The 15,262-nt window shown below is 42.7% G+C and overlaps 1 protein-coding gene across 1 annotated transcript in view; it reads left to right on the plus strand.

Moving 5' to 3' along the window:
- Positions 1–15,262, plus strand: part of CLVS1 (clavesin 1) — a 98,366-nt gene that overhangs the window by 73,383 nt on the left and 9,721 nt on the right. The window contains exons 3-4 of the mRNA XM_061995723.1: positions 8,547–8,657; positions 9,956–10,191. Of these exons, the coding sequence (XP_061851707.1) occupies positions 8,547–8,657; positions 9,956–10,191 (347 nt within the window). The remainder of the gene's footprint in view (positions 1–8,546; positions 8,658–9,955; positions 10,192–15,262) is intronic.

Below are 15,262 nucleotides of genomic sequence, written 5' to 3' on the forward strand. Positions count from 1 at the left end.
TTCTTGCTACATACTAATACAAATACATGGATGCAAATTTACTCTAAAGGTAATACTTTCTGTCAAATAGTTTGTTTCAGTCAGAAAACATATTTCAATTAAAAAAATGCTTGATCATTTTTCTTCTGCCCTGTGCTATGTTACAATCTCATCACAATAATGGTTTACAATCCCCTTTACACGCTGCTCTACATATGAATGCGTGTGCAAAAGCTTTAAGATGATTCTATGCTTTCCTGAAGCCAAGCTACAGCAGACTTCTGTTCAGTGCCAAATAGGTTGCCTAGCACTATAAATAACAAAATCTCCTTTTCTCCATCATCAGCTTTCAATCACAAGACAAGTGTAAAATGCTTGTATGATTTCTGTGTAACACCTTGTCACTTCCTTAGGCAAGATGGAAAGATTTTCTGCAAAGTCAATAGGTCTCCTGAGAAAAAAGGCAAGTGCCACAAGACCTTTTTTAATTGCTTTTCTTTGGCTGACTTTAACTAATGCTGTGGGTATTTGTCCTCACCATGACAGTGTGGCCTTCATTATCCCTTCATTCAGACACAGGGCTATTTTGGCAAAGAGCAATTACATAGATACAGCAAGAGGCCATGTGAAGAAAATGCAGAATAAACGTTTTACATACCTGATGTTGATCATCAGCATACCAATGCATACCTAAAGAGGCAGCCTTTGTACAGCTTTTTGTTTGTTTGTTTAAAATCCCAGTATTGGACAAGAAATAAGGTGCTGTACCTCATCCTTTTGACTCTCCCTTCAACAGCCTTTTAAATCTTCATGGATTTGCCTCGGTGTCATCTGCCCTAACTCTTTCACTCCCTGTGCTTTCAGCCACAGTGTTCTACAGATCTTTTGTCCTTCAGGAGGGTTGCAAGACCTGTATGGAAATAGAAATAGCTAAGGAGAGAGAGGTTTAAACCAGGACAGATAAGGAACATAGCAGATTTTGGCTACAGTGGTTAATATCACTAATTAATTTTGTTTAGGGCTTAACTTTAAGAAAATAATTTTTAAAAAATCTTTTCAGTTATTCATTTTCAAAAAGCGTATATTAAAAATGGAACCTTTTCAGGGTCAAATTTTCATGCCAAACTTTTTAACCCCACTGCTTCTGGGTAAATTCTTTTCCAGGTGCCAGGGAATTAAGGTGGTCTACCCTTAAATCTATCCTAATGCTGACTTCTACTTTCATTGCTGGACATGATCTTTCTGCCAATAGCCGTTTGCTTTAGAAGGTCCTGTGTTAAAATCTGGCCACAAAATACCTCACTTCTTTATTACAATCTCAAAGCTGAGAGCAACTCACACCCACACAACCCACTAACAGCTCAAGCAGAGATAAACAGCCTTGCTTTAACTCCTGGTGTCAGAGAAAGGACTAAAGGGAGGTTACCTATCTCAGAAACCTGAATTTTGGATGGATACTTTCTTCTGATGATGATTTTGAGTGTGCAACTACAGCTCACAGGTCAAAGCCAAGGGCTTGGTATCACGGGGAGAGCAAAGCATTACAGCCGACCTATGGTCCCACACTTCAGCCAGCAGCACTCACCTTCATGCAGCAAGCCTCCAGGCCAGGCTTGTACTCTGCCCAGCACATTTTGAGTTTCTAATTAAGCCCTAAACTACTTTGAGCTTTGATGATCTTCCTGCTGTTTTTCCCTTCCCCCAAGACTAACATCTGATGTTCATGTTCAGTGAGATACAGGAACAGAAGTGACTCAGCTTGCAGTCATCCTCACTTAAGAAAGCTCGATATAAACATGTTTCTAAGCTACAGTTTACATCAGAAATCAGGACATGGGAGAGAATTTAGCCCTATTTGCTAGACCTGGCTGCAAAGATCATAGCAAGTTCCCAAACTACCTCTGAAAAGTAGCCTCTAGCTCATTTGTGTCCCTTGTCATTCTGACGCCTGCTGCTGTGACCCAATCTACCTCTTAGTTTGGTAAATGTTTTTCACTCTTCCTGCTCCACCAAGAAACTCCCTGATCTGACCTCGCCTAATATGACCTAATCCAGAGCAAACTGTGTCATCCCAGTCGCACACGTGTGGGTTACTTCCAAACTGGGGCGTCAGTGATCTTTCTATCATTAGTTTTTAATCACTTTTTGAATTCCCCTCTTCTCTGTGCACCTCCTCAACCAAGCCACTGAAGTAATCTGCCATTTCTTGATCAATTCTTTTTTTTTTTTTTGGGGGGGGTGTTGTTGGTTTGTTTTCTTTTTTTTCTGAAGAGAGCATCAGTCTATACCTAAGTGTGTGAAACACTTTGAAATGGGGAGGGGCACATGCCAAGCAAAAAAGCAGCACTGGGGTATGGTGTCAGTCCAGCAGTCGCCACTTCTGGGATGTTTTCTGTTACTACGTTATTCTGAAGTGGTTCAGCAAAGAGTTTCTTGTTAAAAAGTAGTGAAGGAATCCGCCTTTTGCCCCAAGGTTACAAGTTATTTTGTTAGACCAGATGATATGACAGCATGATTCTATCAGGACAAATCAAAGTTTACCGAGCAAATCTGTGTTCTATAACCTGATTTATTGGTGCCATCTGCCAGCACCCATGAACAGCTGCTCTGTAGGACCTCACTAATGTGCAATAATGACTGGGAGAAACCCACTGCAAATGACTGAATTTTAAAAGTTATCGAGTGTAGCGAGAGAGATAACAAACATAATGAAAAATGTCTAGGAGAATGCATCCCAGTGTTCATTTTTCAGTTCCACATCGCTGACAGCAGTACTTAAGAGCGTGCTCATCTACATATGTGGGTATGTGGTGTAAAAATAAACCAAGCACTCATGTTTTCTTGTGGTTTTGCTCCAATTTCTTGCTACTGTATGCGTCAAAGAAAACAGAGCATTTCAGTGTGAGCAGTTATAGTCACAACTTACCCCAAATCAACGAGTCCCTCCTGATTCTAAGAATTCTTTTCATGGTCATAATTTAGCAGGTCAGGACTGCTTTATCACTAGCACTAAGACCTTTTTTTTAAGGTTTTTCCCTACTCTGCAGCTATTTCCAAGCCCTGTGTACTCTGAGGGCATGTCAAGGTAGAAGCAAACGAGTTTGCAATTATTGCCACTGGCGACATTAATTTTGTATTCCTGTCTTTTCAAAAACACAGGGGAGCAGGAAAAAAAAAGTGAGACAAAGACGAGCAACTTGGGCTTGGAGCAGGCATTGCAGCAGGTGAACAGGAGCAGCCCTGGCTCCCGCAGCCCCAAGGACTTCTTGGAGAGATGTAGAAACAGCCCAGCCCTGGGGTCCCTGCAAACCCTGGCCATGCCGCTGTCTCCCACTGCATCCTGCCCATCCTAAGCTAAGCATTCATCTTAGGAGCTGCATTAAAATTAGAAACTGAAGTTATAGCGATGGGGGGGGGCATTTTACCCTCTCTCAAAACTGACATTATAAGGCAGCCTGTTCTGTCAACACTCAGGGCGTTACATGACATTCATCCAAGCATGCTCAGGAACGTGGTTTTTAAAGATATAACCTATTTAATACCTGACAAAGGTGTAAAATTGAAGGGGGTCAACAACTTTCAACCTGTGCCACTCATTCAGAGTCTGAATTTGGATCCAGTTCTGGAAAGTCTCCTTCCTCTATCACACCATCCATGAAAATCACACACTCATGGAAACTCTCCATGGAGAAACTATGACTGAACTATTATTAAAATCTTCCTGAACTGTTATTGCAGTCTGTGGGAGATTTAATCCACCATGGGGACTGATTATATAAGTGCACAAGCATGAAGATGCTGTTTTTATCCTCAATTTAAATGACCTTTCAGTTTAAAAAGTTTTGTTTATGGTTGAAATCTTCCCAAATCTAAGGGAAGTGATTTTATTTCAAAGAGGATTATATTTTGATTTGCAGTAAACTGGCAAGTATGGTCAAGATTGAAGTGCATTTGGATGACGATGTGTGCTTGTTTGCTTCTCTGATTGCAAAGGGCAGAAGTTACAAAAGCATTTTTAAAATGTTTATGTAACAAAATTCTGGTGTCCTGTAACACAGAAATATGCTGTCATTTTGGTTTTGAGCCCAGTTCATTGATCTATGAAGCCAATTCATGCAGTTGAAAAAGACTGGCCCTGAACATCAGGTTAGCTTTATTCGTAATTTTAGTATTCCAGTGATACTTTTGCTTTTCTGCCACACTTTGGCGAGAAAAGATACTAGAAGATCATCTCGATTTTTAGCTTTCAGGCAGTTCAGAACAACAACACACAGTAAAAGGTCTCTGAGGCATACTCATGCCAAAAGAAATAGATGTCGTGAAGGCAAGAACGGGCAGAAATAATGAAAAAATGTCTCTCATTCACCTTGTAGCTGTTGCTCCTGAGCTGTTTAGTGGAACATTATGTACCGAGGGTTTTCAGTCCAAGACTCATTTCAATTCAGAAATTTCCCTGCACAGGAGGTCTGAGAAGAGAGGGAAACAATGATTTCTGTAACATATTCCTCTGATCTGCAAGCTTGGAAACACTTTTGCAATTTGAAATGAAAGATGCATTGAGGCCTGTATGGGGTGTCTGTGGCAGCTCTGCTGTGGCACTTAAGTATTTCTTTCTTTCTTTTCGTTGAGGACAATGCAGCAGGAAATAACTGAAAACAATAAATAAAAAATACATAAAGTAAGACAACAACAAATCAGGCAAAAGAGAAGTCTCATCTATGGCATTTTGTTTCATCAAAAACAACTAAAACCCTATGTTTGGATAATTTGCTCTCTCTCAGTTTGCCTACACTGCTTTGGGAAGATGCCTGAATCACAGCATGGTTAGATATATTCCTTGGTTTAGTTCACTTCAGGTCTCAGTGAAGACAATCTGGTCTGACTCTGGAGCAAGCTAGCTGCCCAAGTAACTATCTGGAGTCCTTTCACTGTTATCTCCCTGCCATTGCTGAGTAGCAAGTTATCTAGATTAGAATTGGGTTGGATGTGCTTATTCATGCAACAATTTCATCTCTGAGCAATGTGCTAATATGTCCAGCCTGGTTTTCAGATAAAATGACAGGAATGCCCACAAATAATTAAACCAATTCCTGTGTGCTATATTTTATCTGTGCTGTTGGAATAAAATGTAAGTGTATCTTCAGGATTGGATATTTTTAACAAGGAATCAGGTTATGAAAACTATCCATGATCCCAAGGTCCTTTTCACAGTAGACTCCAAAAAAATGTACCTCATTATGAAATACACCTTCCCAAGGAATTGCAAGACATGAGAAATCAAAAGAGAATTCCTAAAAGCAAAAGCTCTCCAGCAGAAAATCAATTTCAGCTACTTTCACCTTGCCCCAGGGAAAGCTGCAGAGTCACTAAGTGGGGTGTGGGAAATGTCTCATACATCTTCCTGGAACTGCACGAGGCAGACCTCCAGATGGGAGCTTTTCTTTCCAAGACAGCTCTGCTCTAATTAGAGCCTTCTGCAAAATTGGAGTGTTGTGGTTCCAAACAGTGTCTGGATGATTCCCATATCAAATTTCTTTGGTTTAAGGGGGAAAAAAAAAAATTGTCTTTGTCCTTGTTCTAATTGACAGCCTTTAAAATGCAGGTGGACTGATGGATGAAGGTCAAATGGAGCTGATTGTGTTTAATAGCACATAAATGTTCTTAGGTGGTTATTTTTTTTCCCTGGCCACCACATTGCCTTTTCCAGGGTCTTGGTGCATTTTCAGGTGTAACTTCAGAATGAAAAGAAAGCAATTGCCTTTAAATAAAACTGTTATATGAGAGGTTTTCCTGTAACACTTATTCTACTTCTGTACCAGACAAAATCTAGTTTATGGAGTCAACGGGTAGACATAAAATTCATTTTCTACGTAGGAAAGTATATCCTTCTCCTTAGTCAGCCTTTTCCAGAGGCAGTCTGCCAGTTTAAAGCTCTGACTGGTTCCCATAATTCCCAGCATTCAGACCTTTTTGGCTAATGTAATATCACTAAGGCTGGCCAATGTGTTCTAAAAAAACCCACACGCTTTGAAATGAAGTCTGACTGACATTTCTCATTGAAGATTGTGGTTAATATAATTTGTGCAGTCAATGAGAAGGCAAAACAATTTTTCTTTTCCGAGTATAAATCTCTGCATCTAAAAGTTATTCTGTACTTCCCATCTCTCATTTCTTTACTGCCCTTTGCTTCAGACTTGGACTGCATCTTCTACACTGATCTGTGCTGCTGTGGTACAACCCAGGATAGCTGTGGCAGCTCAGCCCCAGAAGAGCAAGCAAGTCCAGAACTTCTCCCTTAGAGACTCAGCTTGTGAGAAGGAAGATAGATTGATAAATATAGATTTATTCTTTTTTAAAAGGGCAAATATGTAACATTCCAATGTTTGTTGTTGTTGTTGTTTTGGGTTTTTTTTTTTTTTTAGAATATTCTGTGAAAAGTTTTGCATCCTCAAATTTTCACTCCCATGTGGCAAAAAAATATCTGAATATGTGTCTTTTGCATGAGATGGCCATTTTGGGCTCTGGTGTGCTCTGAAACCATATTTCAGGTTGTCACAGGGAAGAAAATCACTTTGGGCTTCATACTGTTGGTCAATGTTTTTTCTAGGTGGGCTCAGAGTCTCTGCAGTTGTTTCTAAGCACAGCCCAGATTAACTCACTGCGACCTGCAGCACTGCAGCAGTTTATATCAGTCAGAGCTGTGGCCCTAAACTCTAATGAATATTTCATCTGCAGTGGAAATAGTAATCTTCATCATGAATTAACACCTCAACAGAGCATGTGTCATCCTTAAAAAAACACACAGCTTGTAGTTTATTGGGATTTAAAATGAGATCACCTGTTATGTTACACTGCTTAGCCTCCTGCATGCTGGCTTGACTGTCCACTAGTTTTGCACAGAGCATCCAATACTGAGATTTGTAATGATTTCAGGTCAACTGATGTGTCTGAGGTGTAAGAGGCTTATACTACTGTATAGAAAAAGAAAAATGCATCACTTAATGCCTGTGGCTGCTCACAAACATTACCCATGCACAATTTAAGATGAATGCCAGGGCAATCCACAGCCAGTACTAAATTACACAGAAAGTCCTTCCAATCTGCCTTGGGTGGCAGGAGGTGGTGGCAAGCCCATACAGCGCAAAATCTGGGAAAAAAAAACCCAAACCAACTTGACCTTGAAGCAACACAGAAGCTACACTGAGCAGGTGTATAAGGGGATTTTCCATATCAGCTCACAAATCCACCCTGGATCCTCACCAGCTGTGCTCAATCTCTGATGCTTCAAAGGAAGGAGAGAGAAAGCCCTAGGTTGCATTGTGCTAATTGTGGGGGGAATGAACCTGCCTGAGTCCCCAAGCGAAAGCCCCGAAGGAAGAGAACTGATTATGTTCTGTCTTACATGCTGAGCTGCAGAAGTGAGATGAGGACGGCTTCATCAGAATCTCACTTCACAGGAGAGAAACCGGCCCCTCTCCTCCCACTGGAATCACAGAATCATAGAATGGTAGGGGTTGGAAGGGACCTCTAGAGATCATCTATCGAACACCCTGCTCAAGCAGGTCCACCTAGATCAAGTCACACAGGAACACGTACAGAAAGGTTTTGAAAACCTCCAGAGGAGACTCCACACCCTCCCTGGGCAGCCTGTGCCAGGGCTCCCTCACCCTCACAGTAAGCACATTTGCATGCAGGAGCAGCCGTCATGCCACCATTTAGGCAATGTGAAAAAAAAAATAGGTTCTTCCTTGGCTGACTGACATTTGTTAGATGAGAGTGTAGGTGCAAAATACCCATCATAATATACAATAACCTTTAAAGACACGCCAGCAACCCCCTCTTTTATTAAGCATGCCATGCTGGCTGAGAGGAGTAGGATGCTGTTGCAAACACCTCCCCAGCGGGATGCTACCTGCATGCTAATGCTGAGGGTGTTTGTGCAGAGCCTGGCAGCCAGCACTGGGCTCCGGCAGTTTCCATGGTGCTGTCATGGTGCACTCTCTCTACACCTTCACTTATCAGCATTTCCCACCCATCCTCCTCCCTAGAATATGCTGCTTGCTCACCCCGAAAGGTCAGCCATTGTAATGATGATTTTGGCTGGGGGGGAGGCAAGGAGACCGAAGGGTGAAGAGGTGAGCTGTGGGCAGCAATGCCCGTGGGAACCGGGGGCTCCCCTGGTGCTGCACAATGAGAAATCAGAAAGCTTCCCCTCAAGGGAACGGTGCTCATCAACCCTCTCTCACTTCCCATCCCGGGAGAGTCAGATGCTCTGACGGAGTTAAAAAACGTTCAGGCAGAATGGCTGGAGAGCCTGCTTTAAATCACTGGCAATCGATGTGTTAGCGTGTGGAGGGGAGAAGGGACTGAATCTGCTAACAGAAGAAACTGATACAAACACTTCCAGGCGTCTTTCTTTTCCCATCTCTCTCCTGCCTGCTCTCAGCAAGCCTAGTGCTTGTTTGTAGGTGGAAAGAGGCTGACTTTTTCCTCTGGCTTTCATCTTATTGACTCCCACATTAAAGCATTGCACCCATTAACTGCCTTCCTTTACATTTTTTCTGTAGGACAGCTTTCCTGCCCGTTTTGGAGGAGTCCATTTTGTCAACCAGCCCTGGTACATCCATGCACTGTACACGCTAATCAAACCATTCCTCAAAGACAAGACAAGGAAAAGGGTAATTAGCCGGGGCCGGGGGTGGGGGGGGTGGGGGGAGGGGGGGGAGGGGAGGGATAGGAAGCTGCAGAGCCAGAGTGGCTGCCTGCTTTCCTTTCTTCCTTCTTTTTCTCTCTTCATTTTCCATATGGTCTCAGAGGATTGTTGCTCTTATTAAAACTTATGCAAAGGTCTGGATTGAATCAGTAACTCAGCCAGGGACCAGAAAGCAGTTATCATTATCAAAGTGTAGATACATTTTAATGGGACATCACAGAATCACAGAACGTTAAGGGTTGTAAGGGACCTTGAAAGATCATCCAGTCTAATCCCCCTGCCAGAGCAGGACCACCTAGAGTAGGTCACACAGGAACTTGTCCAGGTGGGTTTTGAATGTCTCCAGAGAAGGAGACTCAACAACCCATCTGGGCAGCTGGTTCCACTTTAGGGACAAAGGGAACTGGCCATGTGGAGGGATTATCAGGCCCGACTGAGGTCACCTGCACTAAGGGAAACTTCAGCTGAACTTTTTTTGTGGGAGTAAAGTTTCCTATTACATTTCTTCAGCAAGTGACTGTTTTTACATGGTGGTAATTTGCTTCCACAAAAAATGCCCATACATGACTGCAGAAGAGTCAGGTCTTCCCCACTGAAACCCGTGTGAACTGTGGTCCTGAAGTTACCTTAGCCAGTTGTGCTCTGCAGCCTGTCTAATGACCACTGGATCATGCCTCGGGAGGCCCCAGAGCCCATCCTGAGGTGTGTCTGACCAGACAGGACAAGTGCGAGACTGAAAGCAAAGAGGGATTAGAGAGACAAATATTGCTGAAGCGGTGCAAAGTGGCAACAGACCCTGTCTCACCTGGGAGACTTCAGTCCTGGGGTGAAGAGCTGGATTATTCAGTCAGATGCTGAGGATCTGCTCTTCACATCTTCTTTCAGTAAGATCCACTGTGTCTCTTTTATTCTCACCGCTCTTTGTACAAGCCTCTATCCTCTTGCAGTAGCAGCAGTCAGTCGTAAGTCCTGCCTTCTATTTTCCCTGATCTGGTACTTAAGAAAGCGAAATTGTACTTGCCAAAAGCAAGCAAATTGGGTTTTCAGAAATGCTTATAGTGCCAGCTTACTTCTTCAGCTGCACACCCCAAAGCTAATCCCCACCTCTGACCCATCTGAGGCAGCCCTGAACACTTCAGAAATTCCCACCTGAAACAGAAGCATCAATTAATGATGCTCCACACCTCATTAGCACTGTTATTATTGTATTTAATGAAGTAAGGAATCAATGATGACTTTGAACTTTCTTTTTATTTGTTAAAGATCTTTCTTCATGGTAACAACCTGAACAGCCTCCACCAGCTAATACACCCTGAATGCCTGCCCTCTGAATTCGGGGGGACTCTTCCTCCATACGACATGGGGACGTGGGCTCGAACGTTACTTGGTCCCGACTACAGCGATGAAAATGAGTACACCCACACCTCCTACAATGCCATGCATGTGAAGCATGCCTCCTCCAACTTGGAGAGGGAGGCCTCGCCCAAACCCATGAAAAGGTTAGTACTGCCTTTGAAATTGTCTCTCATATGACTTTCCAAACTGGTTTGGCAAAAATCTAGACAGGAGGGTTCATCTTGTGCAGAGAGAGGCTGTAATTTGGCAAACATTGATGGTGAGGAGAACTTCACCCTGGACTGTGCTCACAGTGTGGTGGAAGAAAGGAAGCCTCTCTGTGAAACCACAATTACTTGTCTGACTACTGTGCACAAAAACAAGGGGAAATTAATGGGACCCTGAACAGAGCATTACAGAAGCTATATCAGAGTGAGATGGCCTTCTGTATGGTGTAGTACAGCCAGCAGCACCATTTCAGTGCTAGTCCCTGTTACTTGCTGCTACTTTGCTGCTGCTGACTCCAGTTGTTAACGACAAGGATTTTACCTCCTTGGAAACCCAACTTTTGTACTATGAACACCACTGCCCTCTAAAGGGAAAATGAGTTAGTCTCCTCCCGCTCCTTCTGCTCCTGCTTTCCCCATCCAGCCCTGCTAAGGCAGCAGAACTACTCTTTAATGTCTCTGATTTTAGGTCTAGTGGTTGTGCTTTCGGCTCTGAATGCTTAAAATGCCACCCTTGGAGAGTATCCTCCTCAGTAATGTGCACTGCCTGTGGGAATGTGAGGAGGAGGGTTAGGTGCTTGGCACAGGTTTGTGGGTGCTATGGCAGAGCCAACACCAGCTGCAGCGAGCCATGGCTGGGTGGGCTTCTTCTGCAGGAGTGTAACATCTGCACTCGCGTTGCCACTCCACAAAAGTGCTTTCCCCGGATGGCAGGGATGCTCTCACCCTCTGCTGTCCCTTGATGAGCACAGAGCTCACAGGCGCAGCGTCACCGCCTAACAAGGAACAGCTATCATCTTGTCACAGCAAAATCAAAGCTGACAACACAGACAAGCTGTAATGCTGTGCAATTAATTTTAAGAGTCTTTCATCGGCAGAGGAAAAGAAATGCATTCGTGGTTCACAGCTCCCACCTGGGTCAGAGGGGTGCCACACTGCTGCAGCTGCAAGGCGAAGCCTCGTGCTGGAACCACTGGCACTCATAAGTGATGTTAAGTCCTGTGAGTCCTACGGCTCACAGGGCCACAAGACCACAGGGCTATGAACCTTTGCAGGGTTGCAGCCATGGCAGGAAGAGAGGTGGCCATCTGCATCGTCAGTAGTTCTCAGTACTGACTGCCAGCCAAGACTGGGAGCCAGGAAGAGTTTACAGATCCTGTCCCAGAAAGCTTTTTCAAACTTTTTTTTTTTTAATATTAGTAGTGGATGATTTTAAGAAGTATGCTAACTAAATATTCCATAATTATTGAAACAGATATCAAGAGTATACATTTTATGTGGCTTTATAGACAGGAATCTGCAGTTTTTAAAGCTCCAAAGTGTTAAGAACTGGTGACAGGTAATCTTTGCTAAGAATCAGATTCTTGGCTGCAAAGAAGGGGGAGTGGTCCTATCATGCCCTCAGAGGGGAACCTCAGCTGGAAAATGAGTTTAGTGCCAGAAAACCCTGCCTTGAGGCAAAGCCTTCTTTTATAATCTGTTCACTAATACGAAAGTGCATTAATATAAATATGGTGAGTGGATGAATCTAATTTGTCATATTGCCTCTGGGCAAGACTACATCTAACTTTTAGATTAATTTTGTTACTTGGTGGTTAAGTGAATCATCTGATCTTGTACCTTGTGGTCATTACTAGCTGTTAGAGGTGAAAAGTTCACTACTTCAACAGATTTTCTCCTAAAAGTATTTACTTTGATTCTTCTTCCCCTGAAATCATGGTTTGGCCTAACGAGGTAAAAGCCTATGCTTAGGAAGCATAATTGTGTGATTTATTAGATTTGTTAGACCAGATTAATATCTAAGGCCTACTAAAAGGTCTGCAGACTTCTACCAGCATTGCTTGTCTTTACATAAAGCCCTTTCTTGCCTCTTCAGATTCATACATATCTAACACAATGAGAGTCTCAGGCCACAGCCGAGATATCTGGATACTCTAGGGAGGTTTACACTAGGCATAGGTGATCTCCTAACATTAGTCTTCATCTTAAATATAATCCCCTCACAATTTCCCTGTCATTTTCTCCTTATTAAAAAAAAAAAAAAAATTGCAGATTCATTCTTGTTTCACATTGTAAAAATCTTCAAACTCCAGAATAAACATGGTAATTTTATGTTTCTATGCTGAAATGTTTGGTTTAACAAAACAAAACAAAACAAAACAAAAAAGTGACTGCCCTTTTCTTTAGTACTTAGGTTCCTCTGAAGAGGATAAATACAGAAAGAGTGAACTTTCTCGGGTTTCCGTAATTTAAGGCCAAAACCCCTTGCTGAACATTTACAGATCTTCTTTTCTCTGACTTCTCATATATCACTGAGGTTATAATCACTGCCCAGTGATTAGCTGCAGTGGAGAGCTGTGCTTATGAGAGGTGGATTTACCCCAGAGACTGGGGGTATGATGATTGTTCCCTCCCGAGCATGATCCTGCTACATGACAAGGTACAGGATTGCACATTGCCCCTCCTGGCTCTGGGGCCACTTGCTGTAAAGTCATACAGGTACATCCTCACTAGAGCTGCTATTGGACTAGTGCTGTCTTAAAGCTTTCTGAATCTTGGAGCTCCTTGCTGTTAGAATACCTTGGAGTCTTGCACCATTACCACACAGAAATGTCCCTGTGAAGTGTACCTAGAGAGAAGCTCACCTTGGGCACAACCTACTCCAAATACAGTGTCTAGCAATTTTAGTAACAGAGATGCTGACCAATCAAGACAGGAATTATAGACATGGAAGAAAAATGCTAGGAAACAGAACCAGAGAATAACTGACCAAAATAATTTTGTAGCTACTTCATCTATATTAAAAAAGAAGGCAGAGGGAAAGAAAGAGAGCCTTTCCAGGATGTACCTGACACCAAATAGAAGTCATCACCTGAAAATTAAAGTAAGTCTCAAAATGTAGACCAGGACAAAATGCAGCACCAAGCAGCAGTTAGAGGGAGTGAAGCTGGAGCAGATATGTGCCTGTGCATTGGCTTCAGTACTGACAGCAGTGGTTTGGCTCCCATCTCTGGGATAGACACATATAAATTGAAACAAGTCCACCTGAGAATTACAAGGAAGGTGAGCAGAGCAAAGAACATGGTTTTCCAGCAAGAAGTTAAGATAGCGGTTTGTTCAGCCTTACAGAGCAAAAGTTGAAATAATTATGATTATTCTCTGAATATACAGGAGGGAATCAAAACTAGGGAGAGAGAAGAGGTATTTGAGAAAAAAGGACAACTTAGGCATGAGATCAAATGGTTAAAAACTGACCAAAGTATATTTTGGCTGCAAATTAGAGGAACGGGTTAACTAGTTATCACAGTAGTGAGCTACTAAAACAGCTTTTCAATATGACAACCAAACTGATACATGAGTGAAAGGTCTGATACAAGGTGGCTACCAGTGGCCACAAGAGACTAGGCTTGACCCTCAAAGTGTCATTAGCTTCCAATTTCTGTGCCCTTTAACAGCAATGGGGCCAGAACATTATCTTCTCCCCATCTGCCAGTAGGGATGGTTTTTCCCTGTGACTCGAAATTGCACAAGATTTGTTTCCCCCAAAATTAGTTGTTTACTTTAGAGAATGGAGGTGTTGTAGATGAATAAAGGATTGAAAATCCTTTTAAAAAAAACAAACCCCAGTGACTCTAGTTAACAACATGATCTTGAAAAACTTGAGATTTGATGAGCTTCTATAATATGGAATGTCTTTAATCAAAACCAATGCAATTGTCATTTTTCCACCAGTGGCTACATGAAGCCTCACTCCCATCTGCAGTATTATCTCACACCCTGGGAAAAATCTCAGAATCGAAGTACTTTATGAACAGATGGGAAACAAAGCAAAACAGCTGATAAGTCCATATAATGAGTCTTAAGGGGGCGGGGGGAGGGGAAGGGCACAGCGATAACAAAAATCCATTCAGAATGTATCTGTTTGCTCAGTGAAGTTTGAAACAGGCAAAGGTAATAAACATTCAAACCAGTAATAGCAAAGTCAGTTCAATCCAAGAGTTTGGCCACATGCATTTGATAATCCTGGGAGAAGCAATGGCAACAGACACTTCCTGGCCTGAATGGTCTGCATCCATGCATAGTCCTCACTTATGAGCTGTGGGATTTGAAAGCAATGTAAATGGTGTGAAAATTCGGGGCACCTCCCTTTCAGCCCTGATGGTCAGAAAGAGACCTTGGGTTGCTTTAGTCAACAGGAAGCTAACACAAAAGCGAACCATTTGCCTGAGGCACTCATGCTGGCTTCTGTTAATGAGCTGTTTTTGGGGACAGCTGGAGGTTTTATCTGGGTGTGCAATGTAATGAATAGTTATGGTGGATGGTTAAGCCTAGCAGTTAGAGTCAGAGACTGTTCTCAACATATCACTGTACCAACAGGCCATAGACTTTTGGCCAGCACAGGTGGAAGAAGTGTATCTGTGGCTATTTGGGTACCTAACCACAGTGAAGAAGCATCCCTAATTGGAGAGATGGATCAGTGACTGTGGAAGATATGAAGGAGCTTGGTTCTTTGAAGAGTTTCCTTTTTCCTTAGTGTCACTCTGTTCTTACATTTGGATGCAGCAGAAGCAAGTAACTTGCAGTAGCATGTAGGTCCGCTGTGATTTGTTTTTAACAAGATCTGCTTTTCTGCAGATGCATCTGGGTCGCTTCTTATGTCTAAACTTGACCTTTAGTCCAAGTGACAGAAACTGCTCTCTGCCTTTGCTTGTTCCCTCTGCGGTCACCAAGCACAGCCTGGGAGCTGACTGTTCCTTCCCTGCCCTCCAAGGCATCAAAAAAGTGCTCACTTTAACCTGCTGCCAGTGCAAACAGGTCTGAGAATCTGGTGTAATTTAAAATCGCCCTGTAGAGAAAGAAAATTTTACCTAACAGCTTCATATAGATATTCTATCCAAACAACTTGTGCTGTTTAGTCAAAGTTTGACTAAGGATAACTTTAAAAATATGGGTTTAAAAATTTATCTTAGGACAACACAGATTGCAAAAGCAATGATGATGGTAACAT

Source organism: Colius striatus, chromosome 4 (assembly GCF_028858725.1).
Source record: "Colius striatus isolate bColStr4 chromosome 4, bColStr4.1.hap1, whole genome shotgun sequence".
Taxonomy (NCBI): domain Eukaryota; kingdom Metazoa; phylum Chordata; class Aves; order Coliiformes; family Coliidae; genus Colius; species Colius striatus.